Below are 17,812 nucleotides of genomic sequence, written 5' to 3' on the forward strand. Positions count from 1 at the left end.
AAGGCGTTTTGCTCCTGACTTTCTAAAGTCCCGGTGCCACCACGTGACCGGCCCGCAACCAATCAATTGCCGCCCTTTGTAATCCCGCACCAAAGCTCGCCTCTTCGATCCCCCGGTTGTGCATAACGTCAAGCTCTCTCTCAACGTGCACCCGGGACACACCGTCGACTCCCTCACTCTCGCCCGCCTCGCCGCCTCGCCGCCCGCACACCTCGATCCGAATCCCGGAAGAGCCCACCCGATCCCCAACTTGCCCGGTCAATTGGCACCGTCGCATCCCATCCGATCTAGACACAATGCCTTCCGCGGCGCAGCTCCCCGTTACGATGTTGGCTCTGGCGTCAACAAGGCCGGTCGCGAGAAATTCGATGCAGCAGCACGTCGGCAGGCTGATGGCTGCCAATGCCATGCGCACTTACGCCACGCCCGCCGGGCCCCCGCCTCCCAACTTCCGCATCAAGAGACACCAGACCTGGGACGAGGACCAGGAGTCGACTCTGAACAAGATGGGCCGCTACTTCCTGCTCTCCGAGATGGCGAGGGGCATGTACGTCCTGTTGGAGCAGTTCTTCCGCCCGCCCTTCACCATCTATTACCCCTTCGAGAAGGTGAGGAAAACGTTTTCTTGGTGTTTTGGGACGGGATTCTGGAGTAAATGGGAGGAGACTGGTGGTTTTGAGAGGCCATGGGATGTCCGTACAGGGAGGGCGAGGACGAGCCGGAACAACGCCGAAATTTTGCAATCTTCGATACGCAGCACCTGAGGGAACCATCAACATGACGAAACGACGGACGACACCGCAATCGCGTGCATGTCGAACAGGGACGCAAAAGGAAGACGGCTAACACGAATTGGTACAGGGTCCCATTTCCCCCCGTTTCCGCGGTGAGCACGCCCTCCGCCGCTACCCATCCGGCGAGGAGCGCTGCATCGCCTGCAAGCTCTGCGAAGCCATCTGCCCGGCCCAGGCCATCACCATCGAGGCCGAGGAACGTGCCGACGGATCCCGCCGCACCACCCGCTACGACATCGACATGACCAAGTGCATTTACTGCGGCTTCTGCCAGGAGTCGTGCCCCGTCGACGCCATTGTCGAGTCCCCTAACGCCGAGTACGCCACCGAGACCCGTGAGGAGCTCCTGTACAACAAGGAGAAGCTGCTGTCCAACGGCGACAAGTGGGAGCCTGAGCTGGCTGCCGTCATCCGCGCCGATGCTCCCTACAGGTAAGGCGCGGGGCCTGAAGGTCATCCGGATGTAAGGGGCTGGCTATCCGGGAGAGTGGAGACTATCGAGGGCCGAAGTATTATTTTTGCGGTTTAATGCTTGGAAGATGGATACATCTAAATGGGCATGGCAGAGATGGTCGCAGAGCAAATGAGGCTGCCGTCGCCGCCGTCGCCGCCGTCGCCGCCGCCACTGCCGCAACTGCAGTAGCAGCCGGCATCAGCAGCAGCAATGGTTCTGGCATGTTGTGTATGTGTACAAGCAGGTCGGGATCGATTAGACTTGTGTAAATAGCTCGCGAAAAGCAACATTTTTCTTTGTCTGTTGCCCGTCGTTCCTATCTTGACTGGCACATCACTCACGGTCGAGGCCGTAGAAGGCGTTGGCTGGCGATGAATTTGGGCCTCGTCAGGCTTGCGGCGGTCATTTCACCTTCAGCCCATTAGAAACCGAGGCTCGCACATTCAGGTTGTTGGGTCATTATTATTAGGCTAATTTGTAACAAGACTTCCTCGGCTCTTCCCGCGTGTCCCCGCGGATCTGACTAGCCATCAAGGGGCATATCCAACAAGCCGACCAACCAACGCCATGCTTGAAAATCATGTCCAACGCACGCACAGACAGCGCCATCGTTTTGGGGGATTCTCTGCAACTCGCTTTACTCTTGTCTTGGACTGCACCTCCACCGGGCTGGGCATTCTCGTCGTGTCGCTAGAACGTCTTCTCCCAAGCTCCCCACCAAACGCCCATGTTGGCAGCCACTACCAAATCCAACATCTTGAGACCCTCGGGGTAGATGATGAGCTTGCCCAGCTTGGCCCTCTTTCCTCGATTCCCGCCACCGGCCCGCTCCTTGCCGAGCTTGAGGTCGAAGGGGCTCGGCGGGTCGTCGTCGTCGCTGTACTCGCCGTCGCGGTTGCCGACCTTCAGCAACCGGCTGAAGTGTCCGCTGAGCTGCTCCCTCTTGCCCTCCTGACGGAACAGCTCCGTGCTGGGCAGGTTGAACCGCAGCTCGCTCACAACAGCGGAGTAGGTTGACGAGCCGGTCGGCGCGAGCGGGTTGCTCAGCCCGCCCGCCATGGGGAGGAGGTGCCTGCACTTGACGCTGCGCCCGGCGTTGCCCGTGCGGAACTCGCAGCGGCCGTCCCAGGGCGAGATGAAGACGTAGCCCTTGGGTCGCAGGCCGTGGCCCGGCTGCGTGATGATGGGGCCCGAGTCGCTGCCGTTGGAGGACACCGAGCCCGTCGAGTTCGCACTCAGCTGGCGGATGTGGCGCTTGGAACGTTCCGGGGATGAGCCGGGTGCCGCGTGGCCGCCGCCGCCGTCGTCGACGCTGCCGGAGCGGGACCGCGAGCTGAGCTTTTCGCGGATGTTGGAGGACCACGATTTCGCGTAGGCCATGACGACCTGGCGCGAGAAGCCCCCCTCAGAGGATTGCTGCTGCTGTTGCTGCAGCTGGTGGAGGGCGTCTTCGGAGCTGGCAAAGGGGAGGGAGGACGACGAGTTTCGGGCCATGTCGACGCTCTGCCGCAGCGGCATGTGGAGGAACTTTGCATACCCGGAAGACTCGAGGCGGATATTGATGGGCGGCTGGGGCGCGTTCGCCCGCCGGCGGTCGTGAGCGGACAGGCCGGCCGAGTCGAAGGAGAAGTACTCGTAACCGTCGTCGCCCGCGTCCTCGAGCTGGTGCGACGAGACGCGGCCGATGTTCCACTGGTTCCCCGAGCTCGGATCGCGGCGGATCAGCGAGAGGGTGTATGGAACCGCCGTAGTGTTGTGGAAGCGGCTCGGCGAGGGGGAGCGAGACTGCTGGCGGAAGATGGAGGACCCTGCCGGGGTGCGAGACCAGCGCCGCGAACGCGCGGGGGATGTCGGCTCGTCGGGAACGTGAGAGGTCTCGTGGGATGGTGAGGCGCGGTGAGGGTCAGGGGGCTGGACGGAGGAGGGCGTGGCGTAATCCGGGGCTGGGGCCTGGGTTGCTCGCGCGCCTACTGGTTTGCGGACCGGCATTGGCGGAGAGTTGGAGGTAGGCCGCGGGGGAAGGTCCGGGTGGTCCTCGGTCGAGCGGGGTTGGCGCGGGTCAGCACCGGGCGCGTAGCCGGAGCCGTAGCCGTAGCCGCCATTTCCTGCGGCAGCCGGGTGAGGTGAGGTAGGGGCCGGAGGGAGGTTCGGCGGCAACTGAGAGGGTGCCGGGTCGGCAGGCGGCGAGGGGACTTTGGCGCCAGTGGGCAAGGGTTTCCGACGGATCTGGTTCGCGCTGCGGGCGCTATCCTGACTCGACCTGGGCGTGTCCGGGTTACGCAAGTGATGGGCTTGAGAGGCCGCATGATGCGCCTGGTTAGGATTGTACGGGCGGGCGCCGTCGTTGGGGAGTTCCAGATGGATGTAGTAGAAGGAGTTTGCAACGTCTTCGCTGGTGACGTTTTTCGGGTGCGGTTTCGACGTTGTCAGGATTACGTCTGCGGTGAGTCAGCCATGAGGAGCAAGTAAGTGTGAGCGAGACTGGGAGATGGAGGACAGAGGAAGGCTTACCTCTTGTGCCTGGTACGCGGGAGATGTAGAGTGTGAGGGGGTCTTGACGCTGGTCGGCCGGCTTGTGAGGATATTGCGGGGGGTTGGCGGCGAGGTAGTTGAGTGAGGCCAGAGACCTAGCCTCGATCTGGGTGGACATTTTGCAGAACAAGATGTCTTTGCAAGAGAGCACCGAGGCGAAGGCGTGAGGTTGTTATTTGTGTACGCCTGGCCGATGCAGGGTAAGCGAAAGGAATGCGTATGTTGCGAGTGTGAGGTGAGAAGTGAAAACGGTGGCTGAGCAAAGCAGTGATGTGAATGGGGCGGGAGGTTCACAGCCCACTCCCACTATAAGGGTGCACCAGATACCCGCAGGATACCTCACGGGAGTAAATAAGGTGTAGGCAAGGTACTCCCAGACTCTGAAGTGCCGAGCGGATCGGGGGGGTGGAACGCGGGCGACCAGGGAGCTGGCGCTGTCAATATCACAGCCGGAGCTGGTGTGGGTCAGAGAACTTTTTCCCCCTTTATTTTTTTTATTTCATCTTGCTTGGTCTCTCTCCCTTCTTATGGAGGGGTTAGCGAAGAGGGGGAAAGGTTTCCGGAACACTAAAGCTTAGTGAGGGGAAAGTACACTCATGAAGGGGGTGTCCCCCTTTTGGATGTGATGTAGTGTTTGTTTTTTACTTTGATTTGTTTGGCTTGTGATGTGGGTGATGAGTGACTTGACTTTTTTTTGTTTGCAAGATGGCAATACCCACTGTAGTCGGGGTATCTCTTGGCGGAAGGACACCGTAGACGGGAGAAGTGTGTCGCGTGGTTGAAAGGGATCTCAGTGAGAAAGTAGAGTGAGTGATCGACATGCAGCTGCAGGACGACGGGTGGTTAGGGGGGTTTTGGATCAAAACCCGATATAGGGCGGACTGGAGCTATGAGCGCAAGAGTGACGAATAGGCTATGTGCCTGGTGGGTATCCTATTGTTGATCGCCAGCCGTTTGTACCCACGTATCGATGGAAAAGTGAGAGACGGTCGAGTTGGAAGCTGGACAAAGTGGGTGGCTGGTTGGATGGTTCGTTTTGCCGACGATGAGCTGCATTCTTGAGGAGGCCAGCGGTAAAGAGCGTGGGCCACTAATCACAAGACTTTGGATTGGGTTTCGAGACTCAAGGAAGAAGCAAATGCAAAAAAAACGAAGAAAACCAACACCACCGTACTGCAAGACTCAGGGGGAGAAACATACAATGTACGTACACACATACTACCCTGTAGTACACGCGTGCGAACAAGTCCCCGGATCTACGGTACGTAGCAGCAGCGTATGGTACCTAGTATAGCGGCTGCTGGGATGTTGCCTGGTCGTCGGCGCTGCTTGGATCAGAAGTGTCCGTACGGATACAAACGCAGGACTCTCGCGGCTGATGCGGGCCGAGACTGGCCCAATGGCAAAAACGAGTCGTCAGCTGGCCGAGGCTGTGCTTGATGCCAGTACAGCTTTGCGTGTGGCTGGCTGCCAAGGCGGTGCTGCGAACGAAGGAAGTATTGAGAAGCCCGTCTCAGGTGTTCGCAGAACGGCAAAGGAGTTCGTCAGGTCCCTGAAATCAAATCCTTTCTCGTCGTCATGGGATTTGACGATACCACTGTGCCTGGATTTCAAAGAGCTAGCTAAATTAGATGGCCCCCCAGTCAGTTGAAGAGGGGCACATGATAGCTTGTGCTGCTGGGCTTCGCAGGGAATAGTTGAACGTAAGCAATCATGAGAGAAATCCATTCCAAAGGGTATTGTTGTCACTTTCTTAAACATCTTAACTGCCACAGAAGGGTGCTGTCCCGTAGCAACAACTGTACGGATAGGAAGATCTTCATGGGATCCGTTATTTCCCCCAAAGTCTGCCGCGTGAGGGAGTTCCTTGGCGTCAGCCGCTGCAGGCAGCCCTGCCGATTAGCCGCGGCGGTTGGATCTGAAGCTGGGAGCTCTGCTTGACTGGCCACGAAACTGTCTCGTTCAAGCACGGGATGACGACGAAAGGTCTTGTTTTCACTTTGCAAGATCCCCTGAACGCCAGGTATCACTCGGTAGTGAAACGAATCGAGGCCTCCACACGGGCTTCATGACACTGCAGCCGCATGAAATGCCGCAACCGGCCCATACGTGTTGGCAATATTGAGGGGGTATAGCATGGCCGCGAAACGGTCAAACGGGCCACCTCCCAGATGGGTTACGTTGCATGGTACACTTCCGCGCGGGTAGAACCAAGATTCCGAGAACGATTGGGTTCCAGTTGGGGAGGAATACCAGGATAACCTACCAACCTTGGGCCCTGTAGACTCTGACAATAAGCATACCCGTATCAGAATCAATGGCACCTCAAAGGCCGTCCACTGGTCGTTAGCGTTTGCTCGGTCAAGGCAGTCTCGATTCCCAGAATCGGTGGAAATGCCCTGGTATTTGGCGTTCTAAACCCGGTAGATGAGCTTCATGAGCGCTATGCTACGTACATGTGCATTGCATAGTAGGGTTCAATCGCTGAGTCGGATGTGGGCGTCAGAGAACGGAATTGCAGTCTTACACATCATGGCTGGAAACAAAAAGAATGGCAAGCGTAAAAGACGTGATGCCACGACAGTCAGAGACGGAGACTTGGGGGTAACGACCACGTGCCGGGGCTCTTCCGGGAAGCACGCCCTTGTCTACGTCAACTTTCGGGGGACCAGGTCCGCTGTGGCGCCAGCCCGACTTTCCGCTTGTCCACTGAGTGTATGTACGAATACGTACAACTGATTGTCTAGAGACGCCCACGGGAGCCGCGACACCCTGGAGGCGGGAGTTCCAAGGACCCCGAAGTCGCACACACTTAGTACCGTGCATCATTGTTCGGTGTTTGGTGCCTGTCCTGTGCCTGACAGTCAACTGTGCTATGAAATGAGCCTCTGACAAAGTAACGCTTAGCCACACTTGCGCCTCGCATAAACCCTCCCTATCGTATCCCGCATGTATGTACGGTTACCGCCTCAACGGCCGCTAACCTGGGAGTCTCGATTAACCCCATTGTCTGGTAGCCCTCTGCCCCCCTAAAAGAATACAGGATAGCCGTCTCGGACGCAAAGACAGCTAGGCCTGTTCTTGCGAGCCAGCTGGCAAGTGGGAACCTCTTTGCCCAAGGCCTGGGTCTCCCTGTTGTCTCGTGAATCTGGCTACTCGCCTACCAAGTCTCGTCCCAGACTCCAAGACAATCTCCCCAATTTTAATTCGTGTTTTCCTTCTCCGCGCCAGCCGCACTTCGCGCGCTTGCAGGCATCACCTACGATGAAGGCGGCGTGAAGGGTGATATGCTCGTATGCTGGGTTGGCGGTGATGTCACATACGTTAACCTACTGAACATCAATGGGCAACAGCGGACTCCCCCTCTCTGTGCTGTGAACCTGTGTTGAATGCACTCGTAACTAGTGGCGTTGATCTACGTATGATATCACACAACGAACAGCTCCACGGCGTGTTCATCAAGCACAATTTGCATGACGGAATGCAGGGGCTCGAGGCAAGGGGGCCCCCTTTTGACTATCAGCACAAAAAGTGTCTTGTGCTAGAGGTCTATCTGCTTGACTGAGTACTCGAACAGGAGGCATGCAGATAGTCAATGTCGTATATCGCTCATCGGCCGCCAAGATACAATGGTCCTCGGATTCCGACCTTAGAGAAACAGACCCAAACAGGCGGCACAATACTAGGCCTAACCAGCTGTGTCAAGAGAGGCCGGTCCATCCTGGGGCGCGAACTCGGCTGCCCAGTCTGAGCCCTTGCAGGCGGCAGGCCATACGGCGCCAAAGTCGGCCCTAAAAGTCTGGCATGTCCTCGGCCTCTGGACTACCTAGGCATGACCATCATTAGCTTACGCATTGAACACGATAGAATGGGACTCTCCTTGTGTCTTTATGTATGTTCGACCTTTCTCCTACTGCAGCACAACCATGGTTTCCCCCAAGCAACGGATCGCTGAGGTTGTCGCACGGCTTCAACTCCCGCTCGAGATGGTGGCCTTGGAGCAAGATTGGAATGATCCAAAATCTAGGATATACATCATTCTCGAGTGTGCTCCGATACCGCGTACGCCCAAAACGGAACAGTGTTCGACTCCATTTGGTGCTTAACAAATTGATTACGACGCTGTTAATCCCCTTTTTCATGATGACGGACGATCCAAAAACAATTGGCTCCATTGAATCCAGCAATACTCCTCCGGAAGTTTCAGCCCTATAATTTCTTGATCCGAACCAGCCTGCTATTTTCCTTACACGCCCGGTTGCGAGATAGCTCGCCACGGTCCTGGTCTCAACGACAACACTACGAGCTATTATTTTGTGAATCATTTTGTGAAACGGGCTACACAGATAGAAGACACTCCGAATACTGTATGCCAGGGAATCAGACCGCCCCTTTCCACTTGCACATTGCTGCCTTGCGATAGCCTTCTTTCGCAGCTTCAACGCTATATTACCGAGGGGTCTTTGCCGCTTTCATTCACTAAAATACACGTAAAAATATATTCAATCTCGACCAATGATTCTCGCAACTCAACTCTCGTTTTATACATGCATTCGCTTCTTTGACAACTTGATCTTTTCCTATCCTTCCTTTCGGTCCAGGTCCAATCTCTCGCGTCAAATGATCGCATCCACGCAGTTTACCTTTTTTTCTGCACCAAACCCCCTTTTTGACCGCCGCCATGACTTCCCGGGCTATTCCGTGTCGGAGAGTCATCAGATGACGTCTTGCAGAGTCACTTTTGGGCTGGCCGCCGTCTCTCTCAACCTATCGACCGGCACCTAATGTAACAATGGCTGTAGGGGTAGCATTTCTGATCAGACCTACTCGTGCATTACGGTCACGGCATCGGAGACCGAAGCCAGATACGGTAAGAATGTTGGTGTTAGCCAGGATTCCAATTACACCGGCGTCTCCAGTTCCAATAACGATGGCAATACGGCGTGGAATGTTATTATTACAAGTCCCCAAGCTACCAAATGTTAGATCACGGCTGGTACTGGTTGATTTCCAGCACATACTCCGAAGTTTTTGACAGGCTACTGAGATAATAAAGTCGCTTACACAACATGGCACCGGCTGTCAATTGGCCTGCTCGGAAACCAGCCATACTCCTATGTACAGTTGACGGAGTCTTACCGACCCTGGGAGACAAGGCAGGCTATGTGTAGCCTGGATGCTCAAAGAGAAAACTCTCCGACCCTATGTAGTACTATTGATCTCTTTACATTTACCTGTTTAATTATCTATTAACTAGTATATATGTCAAATTCTATTCTATACAAAATGAGCAAAAACCACTAGAAAACCTTTCAAACCCTACCTATTCTTACCTCGTATACTCGGTACAGTATGACTAAGGTTATACGGAGAAGCTTCTCAAATATACCCAGTTCCACACGGGTATAAATTGGACCTTACTGCAGCAGGACTTCCTCTTGTGGCTCCCTTTGACGGTGCAACAACTATATGGACAGGGTGTCTTGAGTATCTCAGCGCTGTGTCTTTATCCGGCAAATGAGTGTAACCTACGCAAAATAATTGCTCTGCTCTAGATATTCTCTGATTCTGAGTATAATGTTATTGTGGTGCCGGACGAGGAGATGTTTTGAAGCGTGGCGAGGCCGTTCATACGATCGGCTGCGACGGCAGTGAATTTGTTTCTAAAGACCGTCAAAATAACACTGAGTGAACAGCACGTGTGTTGTTTAAAGTTGTAACTTGCTGGAGTATTTGTGTCTGTTAGGTGGTGTGGTTGTGTTGAGTAATTGAGTGATAGACTGAGCTGTCTCGATGAGCTACTACCTACGTCAAGACCCCTCCGGACAGAGAGGTACAGTTTGTTGCGTTGGCACCGTCCAAAACCTTTTGCATGGTCCGTGCACAGAAACCCCCCATTTTCTAAAAACCAAAAAAGCCAAAAGTAGGGCTTCTAGCCTCAAAGTATTAGCTATAAATCTAGAATAATCTTATAATATACTTTATAGCCTTTTCTATATAATTTATTTTTTATAAAATTTAATAATTAAAGCTTACTGTTATATCTAAGATTCTAGAAATATAGGCCTAGACGCTGTAAACGCAACAGGGAAGTTTTTAGTGGTTACGTTAGTAGCATCTAAATCAAAATTCCTAATTTAGATGCTACTAACGTAACCACTAAAAACTTCCCTGTTGCGTTTACAGCGTCTAGGCCTATATTTCTAGAATCTTAGATATTAAATCTAGGTAAATAGCTATAAGTATAAGTAAATTTATATAAGTAGTAGACTAGTATACCTAGTTTTATATATTTTTAGAAAATTATATTCTTTTTATATAAGTAGATATACTAGAAAGTAGGTTTTTTAGTTTTTAGAAAATAGGGGGTTTCTGTGCATGGACCATGTAAAAGGTTTTGGACGGTGTCAACGCAACAAACTGTACGTACCTGCCGAATTTCCAAGTCTCCACACCCCGCGATGTCGGACGCAGCGACGCATCTGCACGTCAAACATCCTCTCCAATTGCCTCCAAAAAAAAAGTTCCCCGGCCACTCAGATAACCTCGGGCACGCTTCCCAGATCCTCCTCCGCCCACGATGTCGACCGCGACCAGTGCCACCGCGGCGACAAAGGATGAGTCTCAGCCCGTCAAGAAGGGCGGGCCCACGGTCCTGCGATCCATTCTGGCTGGATCTTCGGCCGGCGCTGTTGAGATTGGTGAGTCGCGACGGCGAAAGACGGGGGGACGCACAACGAGCAATGCTAACCGCCTCGACAGCCATAACCTACCCTGCCGAATGTAAGACCCTCCGCGATCCATAAACAGCCGCGATTGACCTTAACAATCCCCGAAAGTTGCCAAGACCCGGTCACAGCTGAATCGGAACGTGACTGCTGGACAAAGGCTGCCGTGGCCGCCCTTCGGAGCGCAGTGGTATGCCGGGTGCACGACGTTGATCATCGGAAACTCGCTCAAGGCCGGTATCCGTACGTGGCCTAGCGACGGTTGTGATGCGATCTGGAGGCGGCTGACATTCAAATAACAGGATTCGTGGCCTTTGACCAGTACAAGAAGCTGCTTTCCGACGCCGACGGTAATATTTCCGGTCCCAAGACTGTTATTGCCGGCTTCGGCGCTGGTGTGACGGAATCAGCTCTTGCTGTGACACCGTTCGAGAGCATCAAGACGACGTTGTGCGTAATCAACTGAATCTACGTGAATTGTCCTGCTCCGCTGCTGACCTGCCGTCTCAGGATCGATGACAAGAAGTCCGGCAAACCCCGTATGCGCGGCTTCCTCAGTGCCGTTCCCATTATCGCACGCGAGCGTGGACTTCGTGGCTTCTTCCAAGGCTTCGTACCGACGACGGCCCGACAGGCGGCGAACAGCGCGGTACGGTTCAGCGCGTACAACATGCTCAAGCAGATGGCCGAGTCATACACGGCGCCGGGGGAGAAGCTGGGCGCCGTCGGGACGTTCGCCATGGGAGGCATCGCCGGCGTGATTACGGTCTACGCCACCCAGCCCCTTGATACGATCAAGACGCGCATGCAGAGCATCACGGCGCGGGCCCAGTACGGCAACTCGTTCCGGTGTGCGGCCATGATCCTCAGGCAGGAGGGCGTGCTGACGCTGTGGAGCGGCGCGGTACCGCGTTTGGCGCGTCTGGTGGTGAGCGGCGGTCTGGTGTTTACCATGTACGAGAAGAGCATGGACCTCATGAACAAGATGGATCCCGAGGGAAGATACATCTAAAAAAAATTGGTTGTTTCGAAATACATTGGCGTCGAGGTTCTAAGTTTTGGTATAGACGCTATACAGGGTACAGATGTTGTACATGATATCATACACAGGCCAGGCGGCTGCGCCCACCCATTTCATTCAGGCGGCCCATGTTCTGCCGTCCGTCCGCCAACACAGTTCGACGCCTCGGTGTTTAATCTGGGCGTGATATATATATACATATATGTGTGTGTGTGTGTGTGTGTGTGTGTGTGTGTTTCGTGCCCCTGATCGGTTATTCGAACCGGAACATGCCCGACAATTTCTTGGACATGTTCTTCAACCATCCTCTGGTAGGGGCCTCCTCGAGCTCTCTTAATAGGTCTTGGAAGTAGGTCGGCTGGCTCGCGGGCTTGAGAAGTTGGCCATTGAGGGGGAACTGAGATTGGTCAGATGGATTGGGGGGTACGAGTAGAGCGAGGCGTTTGTCGCTTACCCTCTTCTTGAAGCGGTCATTAGCCAGGGCGAATAGCGCATTCGCCTGCTTGAGCTCGTTTGCCTCGTCGACGTTGGGCGCTGTGTACCTCCTCTCGACGCCTCTCTGGATGATCTCTTTGAACTGGGTCTCAGGGCGGAGGTTGTCCTTGGGCCACAGGGCAAGGGCGGTGCGAAAGTGCCTATACGCTTGCTGCGAAAGGGAGAAGGACGTGTTAGTGACATGACGAGAGGTGTGGGCGAAGGGCGAGGGGCGAGCAGAGAGTGAAGGGGAGGAACATACGCTCGTTGTGCGTGCCATGGTGGGCTGCGTGCGATATGGAGATATGTGAATGGGTCTATCGAGTCCCGTCTGTCATGGTCTCGCCGCGGGGAAGGTGGCAGGCGCCGGAGGGGTGGATGCGACAGAGGGCAATACTCCGTACCTAGCTCAGAATCCCATCAACGACGTCAAGGATTTTGCATCGGATGGCAGATATGGAAGAATTCATTTGTCGGAGCCAAGGGGATGCACTGCGCCGGGACTAAGCCGCATTAGGCCATAATAGGAAATGGGAGTTAAATGGCACTGAGGTGGGGGTATTAAGACATCTATAATTGGCCACAAAGATCTTGGAGAGGGACCGCCTTCGATGGATAGGTACGTACTTCAGTTCCAACGCAATCGAGGTTATGCGCATGACTTTGGCCTGAGGCATAACAGTCATCCCGTGTCCGTTTCCAGGCGAGCCCGGAACGAGGCAGCCGTTGGCTGGGTGGGAAGAACCATTCCCAAGTGCCTTCCTTCTTGTCCCTCCCCTCGATTCATTCCAGCACCTTCTCTCACGCAATACCTAACCACCTACACTCTGTACTCCGTATCCGTACCTAGGTAGTGATTGTTGAGTACGTAATCGTGTCCCCTTGCCCCCCATCCTTGGATCACCCCCTCGAGCTGGTGACACAGTGACGCTCGTCGCACACTCCACCTCCACTGTCACAAGGGGGACCCCTTAGCGGCAAATGCCTTGTATTATGTAACCCGCTGTCTCCCTGACTGACCGGACATGCAGATTAGCAGTGAGGCGAAGCGAGCAGCGAGAGCGCCCGGGGTCGTGCGACAGGTGCTGAATACACACTGACTCTCCTCTCCGTCCCTGTCTCTGCATTTGTCTCTCATTCTCATCACCTTCAACCAACACAACCGGAACCAAGCCGACCTAACCTGATGGCGTAGTTTTTCCAGTCGCTGCGACCATCACCCTTATTTCCTCTGTTTCTTCAGTAAAACAACATCCCCGTCGCTCCTTTATTTACTTATTTCGTCTTGCCTCGACTTATCCATTTTCCCCTGCGATTCCTCCGGGATTTCCTTTGCAAACTCCGATTCCCCTACGTTTACCGACAATCCTCGTCTTCCATCTCTCCTCCAACACCGCAACGTTACTTGTCTCGTCCTTGGTGGCGAAAGGGGTTTGCTCGAGTCCTTCGGTTCCAAGACAACAAAAAACCATACAACACTCCTCAAAATGGCTGGACGATATGAGAGGGTACGTAATGCCAACTGGCTTTCGCCTTTTGCTCTTTGCTGATTATTAACAACTGACTCACCCGTTCTTAGGTGAATGCCCAAGACGAAGACGACTTCAACAGCCTTAATTCCGCTCCGCCAAGACACCCGCAGTCCATACCAAACTCGCCTCCTCCTTCCTTCCACTCGAGAGCGTCTTCGCGCGACCGCGATACCCGCCGAGTCGACACGACGCTCGCCGACGCATTTGATACCGACGGCGACGATAGCGATGACGACGCCGACGACCGACAAAGATTAGTCCGCGCTGACTCGACCCTCGTCTCGGCCGACGCGCAGCGCAACCCTTCCTCCGATGGGCGACCCCACACCGACAGGCAGATCACCCAATTTCCCCCCTCGACGACAGCATCGGCTGCCGATGCCCCTGCGACTCCATTCCGCATCTACGGTAGTGGCATCCAGAATGAGGGCGTCTTTTCCAACTTGACGGCCAAGCCGGAACGTGGCGGCCAGACGAAGGAGGAGCAACCTCCAGTACGTCCGGCCCATTTACCCAACCCGAAGATGTGCTGTCCTTCGCATACTAACATTCCCCCTCTAGACGTATGAGCAGGCCGCTGCTGATGCGGCGCCGCCTTATTGGGAGACGACCATTCTGGCCCCCGGCCTCGGCGGGCCTGATGAAGTATACATCGACGGCATGCCGGTCGGGTCTCTCTTCAGCTTCCTTTGGAACGGCATGATCTCCATGTCGTTCCAGGTCGTCGGCTTTATTCTCACCTACCTTCTCCACTCAACCCACGCCGCCAAGAATGGATCGCGTGCTGGTCTTGGTGTCACTCTAATTCAGTATGGTTTCTATATGAAGGGCACGACGGAAGGCGACCGGCCGCCCAAGATGAACGGCCAAGACGGATACGCTGCACCACCGGACCCCAACTCACACAATTTCGACCCCAACGCGGTGACGGGCGAGGGCGGCGGCGGTGTGACGGACATTACGGGACAGGAGTGGATCGCGTATATCTTGATGGTAGTCGGGTGGTTCATCCTCATCAGGTCTCTCAGCGACTATCTGAAGGCGCGGCGCCACGAGCAACTGGTTTTGCAGAGCCCCGACCGCGGGCTGCCAGTGCCCATCATCGCTGAGGGCGAGTCTTCGGAGAGGGTGGTATAGCATGTGCGCTTTTTTTTATTTAACATGTGTCGTGTAGATATTGGATCCACGCGTCTACGACATGGGCATCGGGCTGTTTCCTTGAGTGTTGCACACTTTACCGGGGTGTTTTTTTTGAAGGGATAGGAACTGGGCGCAGGGTAATCCACATACGGGACAAGGAGCACACTTTAGGTGTCGTCCTTGGCATCATCAATGCTGATTTTTTTTCTCAAAGTTTTTCTTCAGTACGTTGTTATGCCTACTTGATTTTGCCATGTTCTATGAAGCTGTTGATGTCGCTTTTGGCGGTACTTTTCCCAAATGGTATGATATAACTCGACTTCTTATTGATCCAGGGTCCCGGTCGTTTCCGTTTGAGCCTGGGATGCCCAGGGTCAGGTAGTAGGTATATATGTGTGTGAGGTGTTTGCGGCAGGATGATGTATGGCATGGTGGGGTCGAGAGTTCAGCACCTATCAACAAGGTTTCCAGGAGGGGAAGAAAGGTTTGGGGTGTGACAGCGCCATTGGGGCCACCTCGTTGCATCGGTGGTACTGGAGACCGGGCGCGGGCCACCTACCAATGGTCTAGGTACATACTTAGTTGCCTAGTGCTACTCTAGGTACTTAGGTAGGTAACTAGGGTAGGTACTTTATACCCCTCACTGTCACTGTCACCATACTGTCACTGCTGGAAGCTCGGGAAACATTGGGAACGATGCACATTACACGCAAGCCCATTGAACTCCCTAACCTCCTCTCCGCTGCCTTACCAACTCAACATAACCACAACTACTCCGACCTGTGGAATGTCACTATTCCATCTTTTCCGTGACTTTTGGACATAACGAATAAAAGCGAAGCGAAGAACCCGCAGAGCCTTCACACTCGTCCGCCACCACGATTCCTCGACGCCCATCGACCGAGAGAGCTCTTCAGCTCCTCTGGAGCTCGACATCTACCAACCTTACTGCCCGCTTCTTGCACCAGACGCCCGCCCTTGACTTCACCATGGCGTGGCGGAGCTCAGGCGCGACAAACCAGGAGCTGATCGATAACATGTGGAATCGTGGGCTCATCAAGGATCAAAGGGTTAAGGATGCATTCCTCAAGGTGACTCCCCTTTCTACCTCGAGCGAGCCCTTCGACTCCTCCGCCTGAACTGCTGTTGAAGCCGCCATGAACTCAGGTCGACCGCGCACACTACGCCCCCAGCGCACCCTATCAGGACTCCCCCCAGTCCATAGGCCACAAGGCCACCATCTCAGCCCCCCACATGCACGCCACCGCCGCCGAATCCCTCCTCCCGTACATCGTCCCTTCAGAGAAGAAGCCTGCGCCGCGCGTGCTCGACATCGGATCTGGCTCCGGGTACCTGGCCCACCTCCTCGCCGAGCTCGCGGGGGAAAAGGGGTTCGTCGTGGGGCTGGAACACATCCAGGCACTGCGGGACCTCGGCGAGAAGAACATGACCAAGAGCGCCGACGGGAGGTCCTTGTTGAAGACCGGCCGGGTGAGGTTCCGCGTCGGCGACGGGAGGAAGGGGTGGGTCGAGGCGTCTAAGGAGGGTGAAGAGGATGCGGGAACCGGCTGGGACGCCATCCATGTCGGCGCCGCCGCGGTGGAGCTCCATCAGGAGCTGGTGGACCAGCTCCGTACTCCCGGGAGGTGCGCTGCCCATTTCCCCGTTCCGTCTATGAGCCGATTCTCACTGAAGCAACAGGATGTTCATCCCCGTCGAGGACGACAACGGCCAGGGCCAGTATATTTGGGCTGTTGACAAGAAAGAAGATGGCTCCGTTGTCAAGGAGAGGCTGTTTGGGGTTCGATACGTGCCTCTGACTGATGCGCCTAAGCCGTAAACCCATACAGCCTACGATGGTTACGATTTATAATTTGCAACGACCATGTACGATATACTGCACCGATGATGAACCCGGAATGCAGACCAGCATGATAGATGGAGAAGGCATCGGCTCTGTCTGTTGCTATAGCTTCGATTTCACAATGAGTTTGCTGCGTCACTTGAACAACAGATTTCGAGCAATGCGCTGACTGGGCTCAACATTCCATGTATCCTTTGTAAGATTCAACTGTCTCTATTATGACCAGCAACATACAACAACACTGCGAACATGATTGTTTGGTATATGTGATCCCCGTAAGCAGCTTTGGTTTGATATTGTTAGCTTTCATATCGTCTTGCAGGTGGCATGGCGTGTCAGAGGTCTTCGGGCATCATGGGTTACCAGGCATAAGAACTCAACCTGCAACCCCGCCGCCAATCGTCAATATCTTTGCCCCTCATTCCCACTAGTAGGAGCATCCTTCCTGAGAAACTGTCGAGATGAGACACTCTTGGTAACCAAGCAGGAGAGGCAGCCTCTCAGATGCTTTGTCAACTTTGAAGGAGATAACGCGCCAGAGTTTGCTATACTCTCCCACACCTGAGGGAAAGACGAAGTCACCCTGCAGGATGCCTGCGATCCGCAGAAGGACATAATATCGATGGCTGGGTGCAGCAAGGCCCGGGGCAACTGCAAATTCGCCCAGAGCCGTGGGTACGATTACATCTGAGTTTACACTTGCTGCATCGACAAGACGAGCAGCGCGGAGCTGTCCGAGGCCATCAATTCCATGCTCGGCTGATACGAGCAGGCGAGTGTCTGCTATGCTTTCCTCTCTGACCTCAGCTGGCCCTCGGACCCGGGCATGGGGAAGACAGCACCGTCGAAGGCGATGTTGCGAGACTGTCAAGTTCGACAGGTTGGGGAGGAAGAGTTGGAGCGTCGACTGCTGCGCACCGCCACAACCGCATGGCTCTAGAAACCAAGGGAAGAGGGTGCCTTCGCTGTCGGGCGATGAGAGAGTTGGATCTTCTGGTCGTGGAAATCCAACATCGGGTAAGCGCTCGACGACTGGGCGACATCAATGATGAAACGGCCTCGATCCAAGCCGTGTTGCTTGGACGATCATTTAGGTATTGGGGAATGCCGGGTTATACTGAGTGTTTCTGGTGTAGTTGAAATCTGTCGGGAATCTACATCCCCGCAGAATTAAGCGTAGTTCAAACATAGAACGATGGTGTGCCCCTCGGACAGGAAGTGCATCACTTAGACATAGGTACGATGCTGTAGAGGATGGTCTTAAGGCGCAACA

At 54.7% G+C, this 17,812-nt stretch overlaps 7 protein-coding genes across 7 annotated transcripts; 4 read left to right on the forward strand and 3 right to left on the reverse strand.

The window, feature by feature from the left end:
- Nucleotides 1–41: 41 nt before the first annotated feature.
- LY79DRAFT_552162 (NADH-quinone oxidoreductase) lies at nucleotides 42–1,682 on the forward strand. Its single transcript, XM_060557698.1, has 2 exons — nucleotides 42–608; nucleotides 862–1,682. The coding sequence occupies exons 1-2, from the start codon at nucleotides 297–299 to the stop codon at nucleotides 1,228–1,230; spliced, it is 681 nt and encodes a 226-aa protein (XP_060414827.1). The 5' UTR covers nucleotides 42–296; the 3' UTR covers nucleotides 1,231–1,682.
- A 256-nt stretch (nucleotides 1,683–1,938) lies between these two features.
- On the reverse strand, nucleotides 1,939–3,898 carry LY79DRAFT_514203 (uncharacterized protein; the record flags this gene model as incomplete). Its single annotated transcript, XM_060554575.1, has 2 exons — nucleotides 1,939–3,686; nucleotides 3,760–3,898. The coding sequence occupies 2 exons, from the start codon at nucleotides 3,896–3,898 to the stop codon at nucleotides 1,939–1,941; spliced, it is 1,887 nt and encodes a 628-aa protein (XP_060414828.1).
- A 3,321-nt stretch (nucleotides 3,899–7,219) lies between these two features.
- Nucleotides 7,220–8,295, reverse strand: LY79DRAFT_552167 (uncharacterized protein; the record flags this gene model as incomplete). The annotated part of the gene is made up of 1 exon (XM_060557699.1): nucleotides 7,220–8,295. A coding segment is annotated over exon 1 (478 nt), but the record flags the coding sequence as incomplete, so codon positions are not given.
- Nucleotides 8,296–10,360: 2,065 nt separating this feature from the next.
- LY79DRAFT_669338 (mitochondrial carrier domain-containing protein) lies at nucleotides 10,361–11,520 on the forward strand (the record flags this gene model as incomplete). The annotated part of the gene is made up of 5 exons (XM_060563627.1): nucleotides 10,361–10,481; nucleotides 10,543–10,563; nucleotides 10,620–10,751; nucleotides 10,811–10,958; nucleotides 11,019–11,520. 5 exons carry the CDS (start codon nucleotides 10,361–10,363, stop codon nucleotides 11,518–11,520), a joined length of 924 nt encoding a protein of 307 aa, XP_060414830.1.
- Nucleotides 11,521–11,736: 216 nt separating this feature from the next.
- LY79DRAFT_552190 (uncharacterized protein) lies at nucleotides 11,737–12,288 on the reverse strand. The gene has a single exon (XM_060557700.1). It carries the CDS (start codon nucleotides 12,281–12,283, stop codon nucleotides 11,783–11,785), a length of 501 nt encoding a protein of 166 aa, XP_060414831.1. The 5' UTR covers nucleotides 12,284–12,288; the 3' UTR covers nucleotides 11,737–11,782.
- Nucleotides 12,289–13,490: 1,202 nt separating this feature from the next.
- LY79DRAFT_589863 (uncharacterized protein) lies at nucleotides 13,491–14,672 on the forward strand (the record flags this gene model as incomplete). The annotated part of the gene is made up of 3 exons (XM_060561073.1): nucleotides 13,491–13,511; nucleotides 13,583–14,029; nucleotides 14,097–14,672. 3 exons carry the CDS (start codon nucleotides 13,491–13,493, stop codon nucleotides 14,670–14,672), a joined length of 1,044 nt encoding a protein of 347 aa, XP_060414832.1.
- A 992-nt stretch (nucleotides 14,673–15,664) lies between these two features.
- LY79DRAFT_514344 (protein-L-isoaspartate O-methyltransferase) lies at nucleotides 15,665–16,515 on the forward strand (the record flags this gene model as incomplete). The annotated part of the gene is made up of 3 exons (XM_060554598.1): nucleotides 15,665–15,766; nucleotides 15,843–16,321; nucleotides 16,377–16,515. 3 exons carry the CDS (start codon nucleotides 15,665–15,667, stop codon nucleotides 16,513–16,515), a joined length of 720 nt encoding a protein of 239 aa, XP_060414833.1.
- Between the last annotated feature and the right edge of the window lie 1,297 nt (nucleotides 16,516–17,812).

The sequence above is a fragment of the Colletotrichum navitas genome, assembly GCF_030913465.1.
Source record: "Colletotrichum navitas strain CBS 125086 chromosome Unknown LY79scaffold_25, whole genome shotgun sequence".
NCBI classification, from domain to species: Eukaryota; Fungi; Ascomycota; class Sordariomycetes; order Glomerellales; family Glomerellaceae; genus Colletotrichum; species Colletotrichum navitas.

Excerpts from the sequence above, each read along its gene's own strand:
- LY79DRAFT_552162 (XM_060557698.1), top strand. The coding sequence starts at position 297 with ATGCCTTCCGCGGCGCAGCTCCCCGTTACGATGTTGGCTCTGGCGTCA. Across the intron at positions 609-861 it reads TCTATTACCCCTTCGAGAAG|GGTCCCATTTCCCCCCGTTT; the intron begins GTGAGGAAAACG and ends GAATTGGTACAG.
- LY79DRAFT_552190 (XM_060557700.1), bottom strand. The coding sequence starts at position 12,283 with ATGGCACGCACAACGAGCGTATGTTCCTCCCCTTCACTCTCTGCTCGC.